The sequence below is a fragment of the Bemisia tabaci genome, chromosome 6, assembly GCF_918797505.1.
Source record: "Bemisia tabaci chromosome 6, PGI_BMITA_v3".
NCBI classification, from domain to species: domain Eukaryota; kingdom Metazoa; phylum Arthropoda; class Insecta; order Hemiptera; family Aleyrodidae; genus Bemisia; species Bemisia tabaci.
Window position 1 is genome coordinate 50,804,142 of NC_092798.1, and position 23,283 is coordinate 50,827,424.

At 36.5% G+C, this 23,283-nt stretch overlaps 1 protein-coding gene across 1 annotated transcript in view; it reads left to right on the forward strand.

Annotated features, from left to right (window-relative positions):
• Nucleotides 1-897: 897 nt before the first annotated feature.
• The window catches only part of Ptp69D (Protein tyrosine phosphatase 69D), a 37,829-nt gene continuing 15,443 nt past the window's right edge, over nt 898-23,283 (forward strand). The window contains exons 1-16 of the mRNA XM_019048077.2: nt 898-1,213; nt 2,532-2,676; nt 3,400-3,560; nt 4,282-4,423; nt 4,911-5,065; nt 8,596-8,705; nt 9,191-9,374; nt 10,007-10,224; nt 12,162-12,237; nt 13,115-13,236; nt 14,862-15,004; nt 18,932-19,129; nt 19,594-19,728; nt 20,121-20,473; nt 22,252-22,367; nt 22,957-23,078. Coding sequence (XP_018903622.1) covers nt 1,147-1,213; nt 2,532-2,676; nt 3,400-3,560; nt 4,282-4,423; nt 4,911-5,065; nt 8,596-8,705; nt 9,191-9,374; nt 10,007-10,224; nt 12,162-12,237; nt 13,115-13,236; nt 14,862-15,004; nt 18,932-19,129; nt 19,594-19,728; nt 20,121-20,473; nt 22,252-22,367; nt 22,957-23,078 — 2,447 coding nt within the window. The 5' untranslated portion in view covers nt 898-1,146. The remainder of the gene's footprint in view (nt 1,214-2,531; nt 2,677-3,399; nt 3,561-4,281; nt 4,424-4,910; nt 5,066-8,595; nt 8,706-9,190; nt 9,375-10,006; nt 10,225-12,161; nt 12,238-13,114; nt 13,237-14,861; nt 15,005-18,931; nt 19,130-19,593; nt 19,729-20,120; nt 20,474-22,251; nt 22,368-22,956; nt 23,079-23,283) is intronic.

Below are 23,283 nucleotides of genomic sequence, written 5' to 3' on the forward strand. Positions count from 1 at the left end.
GCTTTGACAGCACCATTCTCTATTTATGCTTTACCCCAAATATGATCAAAATGCATGGTTACCATACGTTGTAGAGGATAGGTACGCAATGAATTTATCCTAGATTGTGGCCCTGAAGAACTAATATTTGGGTTTTTCACAGCTTTTTTAGGTTTAAAAGCATCATCTTTAAGTGTTTTGGTTTATCAAACTATCCAAGCCTCTACCTGAAGGGCGAAGTCCACATAAGGTTTTTTGATACTCATGCTATCATGAAGAGCTGTTTCTCATGTGAGTGAGAAAAAAGCCAATCTAATGCAAATTTTTCCAGAGACGAAAAAATTCTGCAAACTTTAACCAAGGACAGTGATAGGAAACGCAAATTTTTCATTCTTTTACCTTCAGGTAGTCAGAATTTTAGCATTCTTCTTTTCTCTTCAAGAATTAGCATTTTCCTATCCTATAAATGTGCTGTCCCTGAAATTTTATGAATGTTCAGCTGGAAGGGATCCCATCGTTGCGTACATTGTGGTGCCTTTGTTAGATACTTTGGTTTTTCATGTATTCGAAATTCCCGCCTAGCAAGTTTACTGAAGCTACAACCTTTGGAACCGCAACAGATGTCACCGAGGTATCAACACGAAGGAACATTAATTTTGGTATGACTGTAAATTTTTAAATGAATTAGATTTATTTTCGATTAATTTAAATAGAAAAGGGAACATCATATCATGTGATCAGGATAAACCAACATTGATAATTTTGAATTAATTAGTGAGAAATGCTGCAGTAAGTTGTTGTACCTGTAAAAAGAGGAATGGTAGCTTCTGATTGGTCATTTCATCTCCGGAAGCTTCTGCATTTTTTTTTATTTTTTTCCCGTGTTTTTTTTCTTATCGTAGTGTGTAATGCTATTTGCCTACCAACCTTTATTTATGTGCCATTCATATCATCGTTTTGCCCGCCCTACCTTTTGCTTTTCCTCTAGTTTTGGAGCCTTTTTATCCGTTTATTTTTTCGTAGCGCTTTTTCGTGATACCTGAATGACCATTAGTGATTTCTGGAAGAACTTTATCCTCTTTTCCCACCGTCTACCGTCTGAATCGTGCTCATTTGAGTGTTTTTGACAACAGCAAACAATGATAGTATCCTGACCGGGACTCAGTCATGTCAACACGAGAATTGTTAATTTTTTACAATTCACTCGTTTTAATCGCCGTATTTTCATTCGACCGTAAGCTATCAACTTTTTCGCTTCTTTTACTATTACGAATGCCATGAAACTATTCGCCTGAGCGTTTTGATAACTGCATCTCGTCCACTCAATTTGGGGGTTATGTTTGGGCATCTTTGCAACTTGAAGTTCCTACACAAGCTTGGTATGAAAGCTTTAATTATCTGCAAGAATATGATACCGGGAAAGGGTTATTTGCTATCATCGTCCTGCCTTGAAATGATGATCTCTTTTCCATTTGTGTCTCTTTCATCTCATGCTTCTGTCCTCCCAAGCTTTAGTTGAAGTAGTACGCAAAGCCAGACTTAGTCCTCCTCAAACGACTCTCACCCCTCATTTCTCAATTCTGATTCTCACGATAATAATTTGCCTATAATCTTACCAAATGTGGTAACAACAAAACTTGGACCCATTTGAATTTATTGAAGTTGGATTTAAGACCACATTGTTCTTGGTACATACCTTTTATACTTCATTAAATCAGCAGTCTGTTTGTCAGAGCCCAATTCAGGTAACTTTTCCTCTTTGCTGTATGCACAGAATATGGTACTAGAAATCAGGTACTTGGGACGCACAGGCGAAAAGCAAAATTTATCTTAAAGGGGCTCTTGTTGTTAAGTATGGACTTTTATTGAGGTAATGTACGAAGTCTCGCATCATCTTTACAGGCTTCATCCATCTAGACAACATTTGTTGGATCTGACTGTTCATCAGATTATCTGTCTGAGGACAGTCGTGCAATAGGGCTATGAGATAGTAATCTCAGTATCTCTAATCCCACTCAACCTAGTCATGATGCTTACACCCTCTCCTTAGAGCATCCAAATATCATCGATTACCATTTCACTAGATGCTATTGAACTTTAATCGGAGAAGCATTTTCTGTATTGGTCACCATAGCACCATGTAGAGAGGCAGTGGATCTTCTTCCTAGCGTTTTGCATAGCTCTCAAGAAGTAAACAAGAGCACTGCTAATTAACAAAAAATGAGTCGTATCAAAAACTCTAACTTTCAAATTACCTTGATTTTAACAAAAAGGACAAATTTTTTAAAATCAAGGTAATTTGAAAGTTAGAGTTTTTGATACGACTCATTTTTTGTTAAATTACATTTTCAAAGTTTATAATCTCATGTTAAAGTCAAAAACAAAAGAAAAAAAAAGAGAATTGATGTAAAGTCAAAAACAAAAGAAAAAAAAAGAGTATTGATGTTCGCAAATGAAATTTGCAATGAAAAAATGGTCAACATAAGTACTATTTTTTTTTTCAAAAAAAATCTTTTACTTTCCAACTAACCCCTCTTCTCTCTACTTTGCAGGTACCTCGAGTTTTGAATTTTTAAATGTGTCCTCTTCGGTAGCTGTGACCCTCTGTGAAAATGTAACTTTAGAATGTAAAGGGAAGCCCCCTACGGCCAACATCTGGTGGATTGCAAATGGTGATAACGTCACGGCTGATGGGAGGTAAGTCTCATAGCTTTCAATCTCTGTAGCACACATGAGGATTTAACTGTGTTCCCATGTGAGACGTAGAAACCATGCACCTATTTGCCTTGTAGTGTTGATGTAAAAGTGTAGGGTGGTACCTATTGAGTGGTTCTGTTCAGTTTAGAAAATTAAAATCTGTATTTTTCCTCATTTAGTGAGTAGGTATACAAAGATGCCTTACATTTACCCTGTTGAAAAAGAGATTGTAATGGGTCCAAAACGTAGTGATTTTTGATCATGTTTTGTCCAGGATTCAGCTGTTTTCAATTATTAACATTCAAGCTCATCAAGTTATTTTCATTCTCTCAGCCTCTTTAAATAATTATCAAAAACGTTTCTCTTTTCACCATAGTTTTGTTTTAGTTCTTATCTGATTGTAAGCTCAGTACTTTTAGTAACCAAGGAAACGAAATTTAACTTGGATGGAAAAGTTATGAAAAACAAGTATCTAAATCTGGGGAAAAAATCTGGAGACGTAGAGAGGACGATTTGGCCTCTGCTGTTCAAAGAAGAGGAAAATTTGAAGTTTTTCTGTCTATGATTTTCAGGCTGAATTAAGATTTTTTTCTCTCTCTTCAGGACACATAGGAAAAGTCAGAAAAACACAGAATTTTCTAAATTGTTCTAATACCTTAAACTTTGAAACGTAGTTTTGAGTATTTTGGCTTTCATCACATTATGTTTTACCTTTTTGCACAGAATATCACAATCTTTGAATAAGAGTGAAGATGAGACAACTACTTCTGCTACTCTATTCATAAAGTGTGCAAGCTTCGAAGATGCCGGAAATTATAGTTGTAATGCAGTTGATGTTGATAGTGAAGAAGAATCTTCTCGAACATTGGTTTTGGATGTTGGCAGTAAGTAACCATAATGCATCTTTAATTTTCTACTGTTCATATACCATAATCTTATCGGAACTAGTTTTCGAAAACCTCAGCTGCTTTATTGCTTAGCAATTAAAAAAAAAAATCACAAATTAATCGCGATCTATCATAGAGGCAGTGAGGCAGGGATGTTAAGTTAGTAACTTGCATTGTTTAAACTCAACATTATCACTGTGATTTTAACAATCTAGTAAGATAGTAATTGTAGGTGAATGTCTCCTGTATTCTTTGTATGTATGGACAAGATATTACAGAGCCTCCTCTCTACAAGCTCAAGAGTTTCGTAATGGATATTATCAAACCCTTTTTTAAAATTTTCAATAATGGATTAAAAAAACCTTTTAAATCGAAATACATCTTTTCATTGGAAGAAAGGAAAATATCTCACTGTCTTTTTCTAGAATCAGTGCTCCATTATTCACTTATAATTTTGAATTTCATCTTGGTTTTTTTCACACACCATACTGAAAGAGAAATAAACAAATGTCACATGAATTACAATGTCTCTACTCACGATTTTTCAGTACAATCAACAAAATGCAACCTTTTTCCACTGTCACGCGTTCTTTGTAAGATATTTCCAGTGGGTTCAAACTACTCCTGCTATACAATGAAAAAGTTAAAAGATGAAAAAAATTGGTCCATTTGTTGCAATCTTGAATTTACCTTATCTTGCAATTTAATTTTGTTTCAGTAAAAAATGAAGTCAAAGCTTCCAAAGGTCCTCGTGTCAAAGCGGGAGACAATGCAACCTTATCTTGTACCTTCACTGGCTCAAACTTGCGTGACTTCAAGTGGTCAAAAATTAACGACACATCTGTAGTTGACCATCCGGAGTAAGTGTCAGGAATCATTCATAGTTTCTCTGATTACTTGATAAAGATGTCTATAGAAATGAATATTTTAAGATATATTTACTATAACGATACTTACACTCTTATTCTATCTAGTTGTCAACCTAGCGCAACTCTCTCGGCTTAAGAAGAGAAAAAGAAGTATAGATGTTCTTTACTTTCTTTTTACCAAGTCTTTGCTGCACCATTTATTCTTACACAACCTCTTAATATCATGAATTTAAATAGAGTGTTGTTTAACTTTATTAGCATATAATTATTTGTTCAAGTATACTACTTTGTCTCACCAATTTTATCATAAATCAGTAGCAAAATCAACAAAATAGTAAAACCAGTACGGAAAAATTTTATCCATTAATAAAAAATTATGAACTTTCTTCAAATCTAGTGCAAAATATTGCAGGTTATCAGTAATTTTTTAGTTTTGGCGATCAATTTCAGTAACCCTCCACTTTTCTTCTTCATCTAGGGAAAATGGTGAAGTTCGCCCAATCAATGAAACGTATGTTGAAACTTCACTCCATCTACATCATGTGCGGACTCAGAATGATAATGGGACCTATATTTGCCAAGCGAACGGTTTCAAAGATAAAGTTGTGGGAATAGTTCCTTTGTATGTTTTAGGTAATTGCTCTTTCATTTTTTGTTTTTATTTAAGTTTTAATATTTTTACCTTTTTGCCATCTTTGTTGATGTTCTGCAAGATATATTGATCCTGGTCTTTGCAGAGCTCAGAATCTGTGCTTTTGTGTCCACTTACTTAAACCTTTGAACCTTGCCGAGTTAGGTTGGGCTACGCCTAATATTATAAAATGGAAAGTAACCCCTGTAGAACTCTCATCGTAACCTTATTGTTCGACAAAAGCAGCATAGCATATCGGAATCTTTTTATATCAAATCGGTCCTTTGAGCTGAAAGGTACCCAAGTCACATTTTTAGAATTTGAGTCTTTTGTGTTGAAAGATCTACAATAACGGTTGCAAGTGTGTTTCAAAAATTTAAAAGCCCTTGGCGCGAATCGATACTGATTTCCATAAATTATGATTTTATAGGAATTCATGGGGCTCACTCGTGGTTTTATGTGATATCTTAAAATGGCTAATATTGAGTTGAGTCCTTTTTAGTTCTTTGAGGTACTGAACTGATTCAAGATGATAGTATTGAAATATACTCATGAATGCAAGAGATTTTTTGCAGTCTATGTTTCATGTAATGAAGAGGTTTAATGTCCCATTTTCCCCAGCAGGATTTTCCAGTTAAAATCTAACGCTGCCATAAACCTGCGCATGTTAAGGTAAAGGCAGATAGAATTTTTGGTATAATCAACCAAAAATTCTCTTGAGAACCTCTGTGGTATTCTAAGAACTTATTCTGACAAGAAAAATCCTCTGTCCAAAAATAAAATCTGCCCTTTTACCCACTGTAAATTTTATCTAATAGACTAATTTAGTGACTGTGTCATTTGATATAATATAAAACTCAGTAGTTCAAACTCAAAACAATAACATGACCTCACGTACAAATTCTAAGAGAGTTAATCTTCATTACAATTTAGTCATTGATAGGTCATTATTTATTTAAGGACTAATTAAATACGGGAAATTTTGATCGCATTAAATGCTTAGACGCATTTTACCACATAGGTGCAAAGGGCACAAATTGGAGACAAGGTCATGTGTTTGTTTACCATTGAACCATCAAGTAACCACTAAATCAGTCTATTGTCTTGCACCCAAAAGGGATGGTAATTTTTTTTTAAGTATCTGATAGGGCTAATCCCGTGTACTTCTGACTGCTGTAGTTGAGAAAGCTAGAAGCTTTTCTTTGAGAAATAGAATTTTTCAAAAATTGCCTTCTTTGGAGGCCAGTTCTTAGTTCTTACAAATGCTATTAGTGGATTTCTCGGTACTTTTGGTTGCTACATCTGAGAATGATGTTCGATTTCCTCCTAGCCAGTGTTCGAAACTCACAGGCGCCAACGCGCCAAATGCGCCTAAAAAATCGCCATGGCGCCTAAAAAATCAGCCATGGTGCCTAAAAAATGAAGGCTCTGCGCCAATGTGGCCCCTAAAAATTGCCCCCTAAAAATCTGGATTTTCATATCAGGTGATTATTCGAAATTTCGACGCCCACAGATTGAACTCGCGAAAAGCGAGCAGTTGCGCCATGTTGAGCGCGCAATTTCGCCGCGGCGCGGCGTTTCTTTTACCTCCCCCAAGTTACAACTACTTACTAGTTCTGTTACGAAAACATCTTTCGTCTAACTTTTCACAAAATACGTCGTAATATATAGGCAAAAAGTCAATTTGGCCCCTGAAAAATCTTCAATGGCGCCTAAAAATCGGTCTTGATGCGCTACTTGACTCCTAGAACTCAAAGGTGAGTTTCGAACACTGCTCCTAGCACACACTGGTTTTTTGTTGGAACATTGAATTTTGCAGTCTTGAAATTGACTTGAAAATCAGTCTGCTGTCTACATTAGGGCAATTGAAAAAAAATGAATTAGTAAATAAATAAAATCTTTACCTATTTAATGAAAGGGACAAGTATGAGGGCATGCCTTTCCAGAAGATAAATTTAATTTTCCAAGCTATAGACACCTTACTGATAGTTCTTTCATCAGTGTTAATAGACGTTGTTATTGGACGTCACATCTTGATATAATTTCAATATCTCGAAAGTCAAAACGTGCCCCAACAAACGAACGTAGGAGAATCTTCGGGAATAGGCAGGAGGGTAGGGGGATTCGCTTGATGACTACGTATGATGTTATGAGCTTATTATACCATTAATTCTTGTGACTGTGATCTCAAACGTTTTTGTAAATGACTAGCTTTCATAACTTTAAAAGTCCCATTGATTAATCGTCTGGTTCCAGGCTAGTTTTAGCATTCTTTTGTCAATTCTTTATTTTGGAGGTTATGTTTGTTTGTTGACTCTCGAGTTATCGAGTCGACAGTGTCGTTCTGTGATGTTACCACTAAATACGTCTATTCTCCATGACTTTGACTTAACTTTTTTTCCATGAGGAATCATTTAAATCGGTCCATGCGAGGTCTATGAAACATACCTGAGGAGAACAAATCAGTTAAGAAAACATAATTGCCGGCTTCCTCTCCATGTAGATACATATCTTTGCTTAGGTAAAAGTACTGGTAGAAAAACGAGAAGAGAACAGCACTTTTCCTAATGGGAGCAATTTATTTTTGCATTTTTATCTTCAATTTTTCAAACTCAGATAACCAACGTCCTGAGAGGAAAGACATGTATCACTAACACGTCTTCATTATCTCCTGAATTTCCATTTTTTGCTTTGGCTTTCCAGCTTTTTGTAAGTTTGAACTTCACCTCTCAGTAGAGAGATTTAGAGATTTTTTTTTCTTCATCGAGAGATAAAGTTTTGCTCTTATCTCTTATTTTGCAATTAATCCATGTATGAGATACCAAAATAAAAAAATTGCTGGAGTTTTCTTTCTTCATAATCCAATTTTTTATTTTTATTTTTGATATATACAAGGTCCACTATAATTATCCTTTAAGCCCCATAATTTTTTGAGACCTATGAAAACAACTTGAAAGAATTGAATCAACCCAGTGCATGAAGCAAGAATTTGTGTACAATGTTCACTGTTGAACCTCTATAACCACTTGCTGACGCAAAAAGATAGATCTCATGTATTCATTTAACATTTAAATTATTTGATGAAATTATTAGTTTTTGCTCTTATTGGGCTTTTAAACAAAGATTGATGATTTGGGGGGGGGGGGGAGAACATGAAGAAAAAATTAACAAATTGATGAAGATATCTAGATCTACACCCACAGAAGGTAATTTTATCATTCCGGGTCTGGAAAAGTTGTTTAGAATATGTATCATCATTGAATGAAGGATAGGGCTTGTTAATTTTAACCCAGATGTCGGAAATGTGTTGTCAATTACTCCCTTACAAATATATCGTTACTTAAAAAGGGCAAATGTGGTCCCTTCCATTTTTGCAACTTTTAGAGAAAAAATCTCTAATAAAAGGCCACTCCTCAGTTATCAGAGAGATCCTAGAATATCCCTCTTCTCTTTAAAAATTGATTGAAGTTGCGCTTTATTAATGCTGAATCACAAGTGGCTCTTTCTTATAATGTTTTTCTTACATTTTCAGATGTTCCGCAAGTCAAAATTGATGTGGTGAAGGTCGTTGGAGCTCGAAAAATATTTGTCAACTGGACTATCAATGATGGAAATGAACCTGTGAAAGAATATTTTATTTTAGTAAGGCTCTTGCTAATTTTATTTGATCCTCTGTGTTCTCTCCAGTTACTAGATCAAGTCTTTATACTGTGAAAAATTAGTCAGACGCATAATTCTTGTTTCATAATTGCATCAATGATCAAAATTTGCTGTGTGATTTTTTAAACAAAACTATCTACACTAAAGCTAGCATATTTTAAGTAAGAAAAAAAAAATGGCGAAAAGTAGATTGTAAAAATTCTTATGAATTCCTTTTATGTAAGATTAACAGACTAATATGCTAAAATATCCAGCTTTGCTGTCCTATTGTGAATATTAGAGGAACTAATTTTTTTATAGAAACCGAGAGATTACGAACAGAGAAAATTTCGTTAACAAGGGGGGACTACTTTTATTTGTTTATCAGCAAAAGCGTAGAAAGTTGGAGGATTTATTTTATTCATCTTTGCAATTACATTTCAACTTTTTGAAAGTTACTCAATTTTTTTTTTGTGTGTGTGTTTCAGATGAAATCTGGCTCTTCTGATTGGTCGTATTACAATAAAGAAAAAATCAAACCCGTAAACAATAGCTATATCTTGAAAGATCTTGAACCAAACACACCCTATCAGTTGAAGCTTTCTGCCAGGAATGATATTGGTACCAGTAAAACAGATGTTCTTGAAAATCCTGTCACAACTTTAACCAAAGGTAAGAGAATGCACTTGGAATTTGCACTGACTGACCAGTGTGCTGTGTTGTGTAGTGGCTGTACCATTTTTCTGGGTAGATGTACCAGTCAGTGGATCGGCAAACATTTCTCTAATAATGCTATTTAGTAACTGTTAACCCTAGTCTGGATTTCTCATTTTTTTGTGTTTCTGTTCGCTAAAATTTTGGGCTATTTAGTGCATTGTTTTCCTGTTAATGTCTTTCTTTTCATTAAAAATGAGCTTTCGTATAACAATGAACATAATAGTTTATGACCGTTAGAAGAGAAAAATCAAATGTAAGACATTCCTGATGGATCTATACTTCCTTCAAACAACTTTCGATTGGTAGGAAGTGGTTTTAAAGCTTTTGAAAACATCAAAAAATCTAGAAGTATTATGTTATCAAGGCAAATGCTGATGAATGCCCCTTGAAAATTTTTAAAAAACCAGAAAAATGTAAGATTCTGAAATTAGAAAGAACTCAATTAGAAGTAAGAAAGAAAAATTATGCTCATCTTGATTACTAAGAAATGTCATTAATTTTAGTTTAATCAGTGTGTATTGTTTAGCCATTAACTAAGTTGTAAAAACATTTCTGTCCTTTCAACTTTTTTTTTTTCATTTTTGCAGATCCTGATTTTGTGCCAGAGATTTCACTGAAAGGCACTGCTCCCAATGCAATCAATGTCGGGTGGTCTCTGCCCCCTCTGGACGTTAAAGACCATGTACACTATTATCAGTTAGTTCTATACAATAACGAAACCCGGAAAGAAGCAATTCAACCCGCAGAGCAACTGAACAGTTTCATGTTTCAAAATCTTCATTCTGCCACAACCTATACTTTCAAGGTAGAGTGTTTGCTTGGTTGAGAAGCCTTCAATGAAGGCCCTTCAGATGTTAAAGTATGCTAAATAACAGTCTGAAAGTTTCAAAGTTGCGAAAATGTATCCTTCTTTTACTCAAGAATCTATTTCTGTTTTATTTTTTCATGTGCATGACTCTAGGGTAGAGACCCCAGAAATTCGTTTGCGCGAATTTTCCAAAAGCATCGTTATTTTTAAGCACTTGGACCAAGCTCAGAGGCATCATGGAGTTCCGTTGATTTCGATTGTGTAGTCGAGAATTTCACGAATTTCGGCATTTGGCGCGAATTCCGCGAATTTCGGCATTTGACGCAAATTCTGGCGGGAATTCGCCCATTAACACCACGAATTCGCGAATTTCGACGTAATGTTGCTGGAAAATTCGCGGAAAAATGATCCACATCGGGTTCGGAGCCGCCAATCATTCCAGTCGGCGGGACGCGGAAAACTTTGCGAAACTCTGGTTTCTGTCGTCGACCAATCGTAAATTTGTGCTTCATTTTGCAGTAAACCACTGGCACTGCCAACCACGTTTATCAAATCTAAAATAAAAGATGAAAAGAAAAACACATTTTTAGCAAGAATGGGCCTGTTGCATGCAAGAGATACAGCCGTGCGAATAGACTTTTTAGTGGTTAAATGACATGAAAATTACGATGCTCACATTAAAAAAGTCTGAAATACACTCCTTACTGCGCAATTTGCGTTGTTAGGAACGCGCTTTTTCAAATTTCCCGCGTCTGGGGGCAGTTTTCTAACGGAAACAATTAACGGCAACTCGCGGCTATTTCCGGTCAACTAAAACTGACAACATAACCTAAAAATCGGAGCTCGTGATATCGCGAAATGAAATGTAGAAGGATAGCGTTGGATATTTAAAAGTTGATCGATTTGGTTACTGCATAAAGCGTATATGGACCACTATAAGAGATCACGTTGGGTTTGTAAATAAACTGAAGGAAAAAATAACAACAACAACAACGACTCGGCATCTGCCGGAAATCACCGAGCCCGCCGTTTGCTCATTTCCGGTGATTAGGAAACTGCCCCCAGACGCGGGAAATTTGAAAAAGCGCGTTCCTAACAACGCAAATTGCGCAGTAAGGAGTGTATTTCAGACTTTTTTAATATGACCATCGTAATTTTTGTGTCATTTAACCTCTAAAAAGTCTATTCGCGCGGCTGTATCTCTTGCATGCAACAGGCCCATTTGGCAGTTACTAGTGAGAATTTAGAATTTTCGGCGGGAATTTTTGGATTTTCAGTGAGAATTTTAGGATTTTTTGCAAGAATTTTTAGTTTTTCAGCAAGAATTCCAGATATGCGGTAAAATTTTAGCAAGAATTTGGCAGTTTTTAGCGAGAATTTGGGTCATTATCAATCACGAGAAAATGGGGTCTCTACTCTAGAGGCAATCAGTATCTGATTTGTTTGATTTTGTTTGTTTCCTTTTCTAAATGAGCAATGATGAATTTTCAAGTGTGAAACAGCAGCAGTAAATGAGAATCACAATGGAAAAATCCTATTTGAGTTGCATTCGCTGTAGGTAATTCAAGTTATTTTTTGAGTGCTCGTAAGCCTTGTGGCCGTATATGTGTATTCAGAGTCACTGGTTACCAAAATTTTTGGAAAATCTGAAAAAGAAAGTAGAGGCTCAGAGGAAAAACCATAAAATCGTATAACTATTTCAACCCTCTACTTATTTTTTCTATCTCTCTTTGAGTATGATATTTGACAAATTTTGATGAGAAATCTTTTTCTTTCTGTGGAGGTATCAGCCTTTCAATTTTAGAAAAATTCATCAAGCAGCTATTAGAAAATCAGAGAAAAGTTATAGAGTTTTTATCCGCAAAAACTTTTGCCATGTATTAAATTTTTTGATGCCTTGTTCAGTGTAATATTTGATAATTGTAATTTCACAGGTTGCTGCTTGCAGTGAGTACACACATCAATGTGGAAACTGGTCGGAAGAGCTAAGTGGAACTACCATGGATGGAGGTATGAAAGAGTTTTTAAAGTTAGAAGCTATTCCACCACCCTTCCGCACTTGCGTTTAACTATTATGGGAGCCCTTGTTCTAGTGGAACCTCTACAAATTAATGAAGTGAACTCAAAAAAGAGGAAAGCGGTCGAAAAATGTAAATTGTATTCTGGAAGACAGTTTTGGATTTTGAGTTGTGGTTTCATATTTTAACTCAGGATTTTATGCCTTGCTTTAATACCTTCGAAAGTTGATCTTGAACATAAAATTCCATTTGGAACTAAATTTTAACTATTCTATCATTCAACCCCAAACCTAATTATTTAGTGAAAATCAGGTAACAAGGCGGTAAAGCATTTCTTGTGTTTTATTTTTATCAAACCAAGGAGTCAAGATTGAAAAAAGGGGAGCATGATTAAGAACAGTCACTCCTCTATTCACCTTTGCCCACAGCAAATAATAATTAATGTTGAAATTGACAAAACTCCAACTTGCTTGTACTGTCACAAATTGGATAATTTAGATGTTCCCAAAAGTATGGAATCGTTGATTCTGTCATTATTATTTTTTTGAATTTTGATGATCTTTTTATTTCATTACAAAGCTGTATCTATAAATATTTTACTTTTAATTACTGCTGGTATTCTGTTGAAAAATAAAATTTGAGCTGAATTTTTTAACATACTGCCTCTGATGTATGCACTTGTTCTATTCCTACTTCAATGATCATATTTGATGCAAATCTGGTATTAAATAATTCCGTAGAATACTACAGGAACCTAAAATTTTCTACCACTTGGCTGTAAGATTATACTTTTAAATTGTCAGTGATTTTTACATCAAAGTCTCCATAGTCTCCATGACCTCTTATTTCAATTTCTTTTTTTTTTTCAGTCGCTGGACCTCCAGAAAAAGTAGTTCTTGTTTGCAAGATAGACAACGTCAGCCGCTCAAACTTTGTTTATGTTTCATGGGTTCCACCATCCCAGCCTAATGGAAGAATAGTTCACTACAATGTAGGTTTTATCTTAAGATCTTTTCATTAGTGCTGTAGAACTTTGGTCATCCAGCTATTTTTGGCGGAAAGCTGCATTGAATATTTAACATGTTGACAAGAGCATCAGGCGCTGGCATCTGACGGCCCTCTTTATTTTGTAATGGTGTCAGATCCCGGCACCTGACAAGTTGACGAAGACTATAAAATGATAATTCTTTGCATCCATAAGTTACGACGTCAAATTACCAATTAACGTCTCAGGAATGTTTTCTAATCCCGGTTGAAAATATTTCAAGATTTCGAACTCCAGTTCAAAGAAGAGTAGAATCATAATTTGCCAGCCCTTGTCAGTGGGCTGGCTCCACGGTTATGTTCACTAAATATCACATCTCTTGCCAGCATGTTAAAAATGAAATTAGAATTAGGGCTGTGCGAGTACTCGAATTTCGAGTCGAGTCGAGCCGAGTATCGAGTACTCGACTCGGCTCGAAAGTTAGGTTAGGTTCGAGCGAGTACTCGAACTCGGCTCGAGTGTCAACAACACGAGTTTTTTCGAGTATTTCGAGTTTTTTTGAGCGGGAAACGCCGAACGAGTCCAACTTCCAGCTATTTCAATCATACTCAAACTATTGTTAGTTTTGCCATCATTTTACGATTGAATAACATTGGAGTCTCGTCGGCAAATTTTTACCGTCCGCAGCGCCAACACGCTAGAACCCGGCCCTGGCCATAATGATGACGTACTAGCGGGAGCTCATCTGGCGCGCAGTTCAAACTACTTCTTTTGAGGTTAGGTTAACGGGTCAAATCAAACTTCGCGCCACTCGAGTCCTCACTACGTCAACATGTGGTAACGATGGCTGTGATTGGTCGTTTTCAAAGTTGGTGTGATTGGCTAAACTAATCACGTGCCTGTCCACGTCCTCTTTTCAAATTGAACCGCGGGAAGTTATTTTAACGCGTTATTGCCGAACATTTTGTAATTTTAGTGTAAATCCTTCCTAATGTGTCATCGTCAATAATTATTAATATCATATTATGAGTCTTGTTTGGAATTATTTGTTGTAGAAAATAGATTAAACCACGTTTTAAAACTCGAAATTACTCGAACTCGACTCGAGCTCGACTCGGCTTGAGGGTCATTTTCAAAGCTCGAAAAAGCTCGAACTCGGCTCGACTTAGTGAAAAAATACTCGAACTCGGCTCGAATCCAAAAAACCAGGCTCGCACAGCCCTAATTAGAATTAATAATATTTTACTAACTTCAGAAGAAAGTGAAAAAAAACGCCCATCAGCATTGCTGGAAAAAAAAAGATTGTGTGAATATTGACCTATTTCAGTTGAAATATTTTGCTGCAGGTGATAGATACATCAGTTTCTACAATGATGACTTCCGAAAAAATTGAAAACCAGAAAATTGACATACGTCATGTATTCTAAAAATCATGTCGAAGATTACATTTATACTACTTTCTAAAACATGTAGTCTGCGTTTGCTAGTACTAGCAATAGTTAAGTTTAGCTCTTGTTTTGTGTATCAGGTAAGTGTCATTTGCACCTGTTATGCAAGTGATTAATTTTGAACTTTTGCTTTGATAGAATATATTGAATTCAATATCTTTTATTGTCATTCTCAATATTCAGGTTGTTCTTGAAGGCAGTGCCAACTTTCGCAATGAGCATGGCAAATGGGAAACAATGACATGGGGTCCCAAAATCGTGAGCGTGGATGATGCCTCCGCTCACAATGCTCGTTTTGACGGAGTTCCTGCTAACACGAACTATACGTAAGTTGTTTTTTTCTTATCTTTTTCCGGAAGCTTTTCTTGTGCTTTTAATGTTCGGAAAACCAGAAGAACACATTAAAATGACAGATAACTTCAATGAATTTACCCTCTTTTGCCAATTATGATACAAAGACGTTTTGGTGTACCATCAAACATGATAGAGCCAACCAAAAACTCCGTTAAGGTGGAAACTCAAATTTTTCAGTATAGTGAAAACAAAAATTCGGGGTGGAGCAAATTGATTTTCAGTTTTCGGTGTATAACACTCTAATTCTCTAATACACTTCAAAAATAGATTCCACTGCTTTAAGGAGTGTTTTACAAATATTTCATCACAAAAGAAGCTTTAAAATATCAAATCTTACGTCTGAGACCCTAATGTGAAGCTCACAATCCCAAAGATGCAAATTTGAGAACACCATTTCTGCAGTTATTATCAACCATCTTTGGGGCTTAAAATCGGGGGTGCAGAAAAATCCTAATCTTGTGATCCTATGATCATGGCAAATTTAAGGTATATCTTGGGCTAAGAGGCCATTTTCAAAATGAGTGACTTTTTTTTTTTTTTTTTTTTTTTTTTTTGGCTCAATACTTTAAACTAGTGGGACAAATCGCACATTGTATGGGAAAATAGGGCGTTTTTATGTGTAATCATAGTGGGGCCGATAAGTGGAAAATATCATAACAATCGTGCACTTCTGGAAGAAAGCATGAAAATTTCAGGGATTCATCTCTACCCTATAGACATTCGATTTAGACATAGACCCCAAAAATCTGAGCCCCCTGGGGGGGCAGGGGGGCCCCCAAATTTTGAATTTTGAATAACTACTGAACGGCTAATGTTAGCGTAATTTTTCTTTAACAGGACGATGGGAAATTTTATTAGGAACAAAAATGATTCTTATGAATTTTTCTGTGGGATCGATATTTAAGGCTCCAGACGGGAAAAACCATCGGGGGACGGGGAGCCGGCCGTTCTGATGCAGATCCGCGCGCTACGCTGCCTGCCCGGGACGCGCGCCGCGGCGCAGTACGGTGTTACCGACGACACAGCCGCTTGTATTGGTTTAATCTCAACGATGCGTGGTTTTAAAAATATTATGAATTTACCGTAATGCCTAAATACTTTGCCTTAGTAATATAAGCCCCACTTTTTATTAGTAATACATGAAAACAAGCAAAAGGCGAAATACTCCAATGTGAGAGCGCCGAGTCAATGGGAGGGGTCGGTTATCGCGCATCACGCGTCTTGTTTTCTCTGAATACAGAGCTTTTCCGACCTCAGTACAGAGTAAATTACCTCTTCCTCACGTAAGATTTGTAAAAAATTACATTTTTTTAAGATATTAGAGCGACATAACAAGTTTTAATACGATTTTGACCCACTTTTTCATGACTATTGGAAATGGCGGATCCTTGATAACTTATTTTTAGCTTATTTTTCATGTTACTTTCGGCGAATGGGACCATGAGCTGCTTACGTAAGCAAGAATTTCGAAAAAGTTGATGCAAAGGCATTACTTGAGGAGTGTGGAGAGGGTGGGGGGGCTTCACAGTCCCTTCGCCACTAAGGTTACCAGATTTCCCTCACTTTCCTCTAATATCGTTTTTCGTCCATGTTAAATGGTTTCTCGCAATTGCATAGGTACTGATACATACGGAACATTCCGACAATGTTCTTTTCTCCTCTTTTCCCTCCAACCAGTCAATAGAAGTTTTTATTTTCATGAACTCCCCACTCTTTCAGTCATTCAACAAATATGCATTTTTCAAAAAATAGAAAAAATATATTAAATGAATTAAAAAAAGAAGATATCTGAATACTATCGCTTCTTTTTATCGAGTCACCCTTGAAGATATTATTGGTACTTACCACGAGACATAAAAAATGGAATGAGCAGTACAAAAAATCCATGTATGTTATCTTTTATTTTGTTCTTTGGAGTTTGGAGTGGAGTTGGTAACATTTGTATTGAAAAAAATATTAATATGGGAGGAAATTTATTTATCATGCAGGTTCTGATCCTTTAAAGAACCTCTGAGAAGGACCAGTACCTCAGGAAGAAATTTATTGCATTTCTTTTTTTTCAACCCGCAAATCTCGTACTGATTTTTGATTTGTATGGAGCTCATGGAAGAGTTATAGGTAAGTAAGATGGAGACAATTGTCAAGAAACGGGACTTGCAAAATATGCAATGCACAAAACGTACACCTTAAACTTTATCGTAAAGTATAGCACTGATCGAATTAGCTTTAGAGATTATCAAAAGGTCAATTTCTGGTCAAAATATCAACAAATCAGTCAAAATCAATAATCAGTAATCAGTTGCAAAATTACCGAGATTACGGGATATCGTATGATGCGCGATTTAATTGATGACATAAGAGCAGGATAGGTTCCCAGTAGGCGCGACTTCCTATCACTCAAATGGACCGTCTTTACAGATTAGCGGATATTGGCGGCTAATTATTACTTAATAATATTCTTTGTACTGTACAAGAAACAGTCCAACAAAGGTTTTATGGGGTCTTTTATCCGTATCAAGCTTTCTCAAGATTCTTTTGACGTTTTTTTGGAGCAAGTTTTGAAGGTGGTTTTGGTCCTCTTAAAAAAATGCCTAAACGTAGCAATGATGTACCAAAATGTTCCTTAAAGAGAGGAGAATAAGCATGTTTTTATGTATGCTCATTTTTTACAAAATTAGGTTCCCTGTCTTCAAAGTCTGGCTGGAAGCCGTCTCCCAGGAACTTTAGGGTATGTAAGCATATTTAGATACCATTCTGGTGGCGCAGCACCGAGAAAAAGAAAAAAAAACACTTTAAAATCATTTTTCAGGTCATCGTGGTATACAAATAAGATTTGTGATTTTTAGCCCCCCCCCCCCCCCCCTTCGCGAGACAACTGTGCGTCAGATTTTATTCCGTTCAACTGATGTCTGATACAGTTATTTCGGATGCTTTAATAAAACTTGACAAACCCATACAACAAAACAGTCCGGAACTCCAGCACTTAACCCCATTCTCCTTCTGTTGCCGTGCGCTTTGCTTGTATACCTATATTACCTGCAAAAGTTAAGCCCTATTTTAAGGTATTTAGGCATTACGGTAAATTCATAATATTTTTAAAACCACGCATCGTTGAGATTAAACCAATACAAGCGGCTGTGTCGTCGGTAACACCGTACTGCGCCGCGGCGCGCGTCCCGGGCAGGCAGCGTAGCGCGCGGATCTGCATCAGAACGGCCGGCTCCCCGTCCCCCGATGGTTTTTCCCGTCTGGAGCCTTAAATATCGATCCCACAGAAAAATTCATAAGAATCATTTTTGTTCCTAATAAAATTTCCCATCGTCCTGTTAAAGAAAAATTACGCTAACATTAGCCGTTCAGTAGTTATTCAAAATTCAAAATTTGGGGGCCCCCCTGCCCCCCCAGGGGGCTCAGATTTTTGGGGTCTATGTCTAAATCGAATGTCTATAGGGTAGAGATGAATCCCTGAAATTTTCATGCTTTCTTCCAGAAGTGCACGATTGTTATGCTTATCGGCCCCACTATCAGATAAACCTCTGTTTTACCTCTGAGGTAAAACAGAAGTTTGCCGTGAAGCAAGAAAGATGGATGGCGGCAACTAATCGGCCTTTCGGAACTTTCTGCCCGCCAGTTCCATTATTGCTGAAGCAAAATGCACTTTTGTTCCCTTTGTTGGCACCGAAGTGAAGCGAGTCATTCCGAACTTATGCTTTGCCATATCTCAGAGCATTTTCCGTTGGAAACTCGATTTCTAATTATTTAACCCATGATATTGGTTCCACTTCTGAAAATCTCCCTCTATCCATCAAAACCCCTTTTCATGTACACTCACATTTTTTACTCTCTCCTCTTAGTGTTTTTCATAGTATTTATGTTTTCTACTCTCTTTTCTTTTGAAGGATTAAGATAAACGGAATAACAAGAACAAGAGGCGGTGGCAAAGAAGCGGTCACTCATTGTAACATGCCACCAACAGTTCCAGACAAAGAAAAGCTATCGCGGTTTGATTGGGGTAAAGTTGAGGAACGTGGGAAATGGTTGTTGAAACTATTCCTTCCGAGAATCTCGGAAAGAAATGGACCCATTTGTTGCTACAGGTAATCAATTACTCTAATTTCAGTTTTTCTCATGGTATACTTGAACGTAAATGGAATGGAACCCAGATGTGTAGTGTAAATTTTTGTTTTCTTCTGAATTAGATAGATCTATTGGAGACATGAGTCTCTCAAAATGTTCTGGTAATTTAGACTCAAACAAAACTCTCCAAGAAGAAACACGAGATTTCTTGAAAAAACATTGGTATAATTAAGTGGTTGGAAAATCCCATGGGGAGAGAGAGGTTTTTTTTTTTAAATTTCCAGTGATTTTAGAATTTATCTGCAGATTTGAAGAGTAGAGTCAGAACTTTTATGATTGTGCGTTAGAATAAGAGAAAGAAATAATTTTTTTGGTCCTTTTTGTTTCTTTGCAAATGGTGCAAGACAATCAAAATTTGATGAATTCCTTGTTATTTCCATTATTATTCAGAGTTATCTCTCCTAACCTATTTTTGTTTTTTCAGGTTGTTTGTGGTTAAATTAGAACCGCACCAAAATGTTGCTGATCTCCATGCCCCCGAGGATTTAACAATTTCATCCTATCAGGATGTTCATCATAATAAAAGAGGCGGCGCTTACCTGGCAGATATGTTTGACAGGTAAAATTATAATTCTATAGGTTTGATATCTTTTAAACTCATTTTATTATTACTCCAGAATCGGTGTGTGTAAGGAAACCGAATTGTAAGATAATAAGAAATCCCTCCCACCTGATAATACCAAGATTTTAGAAAGTGTCACAACACGAGTTGTCTGCAAACCTCTTTTAAGGTCTGTAAGTAAAAAAGTTTAGCAAGACATTGGGAAAATTTGGTGTTGTCTCAATCACCATAGTGATCATACCTTGCTACAAAAAGATTGAGATAGGATATATCAGACACCAAAATGTGACAAGTCTAAGTCTTGAAATTCATTTCTTATTCACTGCCTCTCTTTATCCAGCAAATGTTTTCCGAAATACTTATTGTTTTTCAAATATTTTTCTCCCCAGCGACTCTGTGAATAGTGATGTGTTCGTGGGCGATGGTGAAACTATCAACTCGAGCTCAAACAAATCAACGTGCAGTCAGTGTTTAGGTCTGGAGTACATGTTCCCATCAAGATTAACAACCACCAGCACTGTTGCCCCCACAACTACCACTTCAGCCAACACGGCTCCGTTAGCCATCATCCCGTCTCTTATGACGACAACTGTGTCACCTGCTCGGAGAAAAAGGACCGGTGATTTGCACATTGTCGCAGCTCCTACTGAAACACCACAAAACATAACCAACTCATCATTAGTCATCTACGATGGTTTGCTGGATACAAACAGCAACTATACTGGCTTCATTGAAGTTATGGGTAAGTATCGCCTAGTCAATAGTTCACCTGTGGATGAACGTGACTGTCAATAAGAAAAGAGGTCTCAGTTTTTAGGGGCAAATTTTTCAGAAAAGCAATTTTCGCCAAATTGAGTTAGAAAATTTTCAATTTAGTTTTCTACAGATAACACTCTCCAATATCCTTGAGAATAAGTTGGTATACATCATTTCAAATAAGTTTACCCTTTTCATTTGCATGTGTAGGTAACAGTATCTCTGCAACCAGATGAATAAAGTAAACTTTTTCAAAACGAGGTCTACCAGTTTAGCTCATTTTTTTCTGTCAATAGGGTGCGGCTTATTTCTGTCATGTAGGAAAATGGATGAGGTCCGGGTGGCAATCGGTGCTATCTATGAAAATAATAGGCTGTATCAAATTTGAGCCAATTTGAAGCTTTTTTAGATGATGTTCAAAGGGATCAAAACTACGGGAAAAATTACATTGGTTTGAATGGGCGGAAAAACGCCTGATCTGCAAAAATACGTTTTTTGGATCTGAAATGTGCTTAAATGAAGAAAACCTGACCAGCTCTTAGAGAGGCATCTAAGGGCTCATTCGAAACGAGAAAATCACACTTTTGACCCATGGGTGAGGGTAGGGGGGATCACTGGAGTGCATGATAAAATATATACACCAATTTCGTTCCAGGCTCAAGAAATAGTATGGGAGGCAACATTGTAAAGAGCCAAGTACAGTTCTCCAAGGCTGAAACACCTATTATACATTATTTCTCATTAAGTTGTGAGATACATTTGTCTCTTTGACTTCAGAACACTTATTTTGAGTTCGATCAAAAAGTCTCAAAAGCGATCACTTACCTGCGGGTGTGGCGCCTCAAAACCGGCTACGCTGTGACCCCCCTGTCCCCAATCATGGGTCAAAAATGTGATTACCTCGTTTCGAATGGGCCCCTAGATGCCTCTCCAAGAGCTGGTCAGGTTTTCTTCATTTATGCGCATTTTAGATCCACAGAACGTATTTTCGCATATCAGGCGTTTTTTTGCCTATTCAAACCAATGTAATTTTGCCTGGAGCTTTGATCCCTTTAAGCATCATCTAAATAGCTTCAAATTGACTCAAATTTTATACAGCCTATTATTTTCATAAATAGAACCGATTGCCACCCGGACCTTGTCAATTTTCCCACATGACGGAAATAAGCCGCACCCTAAAGCGTCAAGTTGCATTTTAACAAGGGTGCAGAAAATTTTCGACCTTTAAATGACACGTTATCTTTTAAGTAAAAGATGGGAAAGCTGGCTATCTTCAGCACACACATTTCTTCCATTCATGAACCGTAGTTACAATTTTTTCCCCCTAAAAGTAGTCCAACTATGTAGTGTATGGAAAAAAAGTGTCATTGTTATTGCCCTCTTAAAGAGCTGTCACTAATGGCATGAATTAATGATAGAATAAGGCACCTCTATGTGTGTCTATATCAGAGATGAAATTAGCTCAACACCATTCACCATCTTATCTGTAATCAGATTGATTGAAGTCACTTACAAAGTCGGTAACTAGAAATGTAGGGTTCTCTTTCTACTTAGCCGTCTTGAATTGCCTGCCTAGCCGTCTTGAATTGCCTGCGCCCACCATACAGTCAGTTTTCTTTAAGTCCACGTTTATTTCCTGGAAAAATTTTTACAATTTAGAGACATTTTTCCGATAAATGTTGAAAATATCTTCATTTCAAAATGGATTTTGATGGCTCGATTTTTCTATGTTTTTAACAAATGCTTTTTATTTCCTGTTAATAGTGAACAGCGGTGATAATTCTGTCATCCCAGCCTACAGCAGTTATTTTGCAGCCCTCAAACCAGGACCTCAAGTCTATCAAGCTCGTTCCTCCTACGCAATAAAACTTTTGTTCCAGGTCAGAATAAATAATTTTTATGTTTTAAAAAAATGTCAGCCATCCTGTACTATTCGGTCATTTTAGATCAGTCATTGGACCTATAGATCAGCATTCAGTGGGTTGAAGCCTGAAATTACCAAGAAAACTTCAGCACAACAACAAAAACAATATTTCATTAGAAAAGCACTGACATTGATGAAGAATGGAGTTTGACCAAAGTAGAATTGATTTTTTGGTGAGTCAAAAAGCGGATCAGATGAGCCTGAAGAATGCTGATTTTTCCTCTACGAGTTACAAGTTGAACGCAGAAATTTTAGACGGGTGCACATGTTGTAGATATGAAATTTGAAAACTTGTTCTGTACTTGATTTTATCCATATCTAGTGGTATATTTTTTGCAAGATTTGAACTGATATTCTTTACCAATTTTGAAACTATGATCCACGCTCATTCTGGTTTCATCTCTTTGTACGTACTTGTAGTACGAACCAAAATTTTTGGAGGAGATAATGCATGTTATTGACTATTGCTACACTAACAAATATTTGGCAATACTAGGAGAAAGATGATTTTGAATTAAGTACCTCCTTTTTTTATGGTGCTGTAGGTGCTGTTGGTCTTCATCTTCATTATGCTTGCGTTAATCATCGGTCTCTGCATGCTGCAACGCTATACAAAGCAAGTAGCAGAAGCTCAAGGTGTAGAAATGACATTACGGAATTCCTTCAGGTAAAAATTTCATCTGAGTGAACACAAATTCTTAATTGGCGTATTAAATATTGACTGACTTTAAATTAAGCTCATACTGTTTTGTTCGTGTGTGCTTGTACGCACGTTCAATTGTATCATAGGCGCTAAAGAATTAATTCAGCTAACGTATTTTTGAAGTCAAATAAATTCTTTAAAACATGCCTGCTAACATGGTTTTGCATCT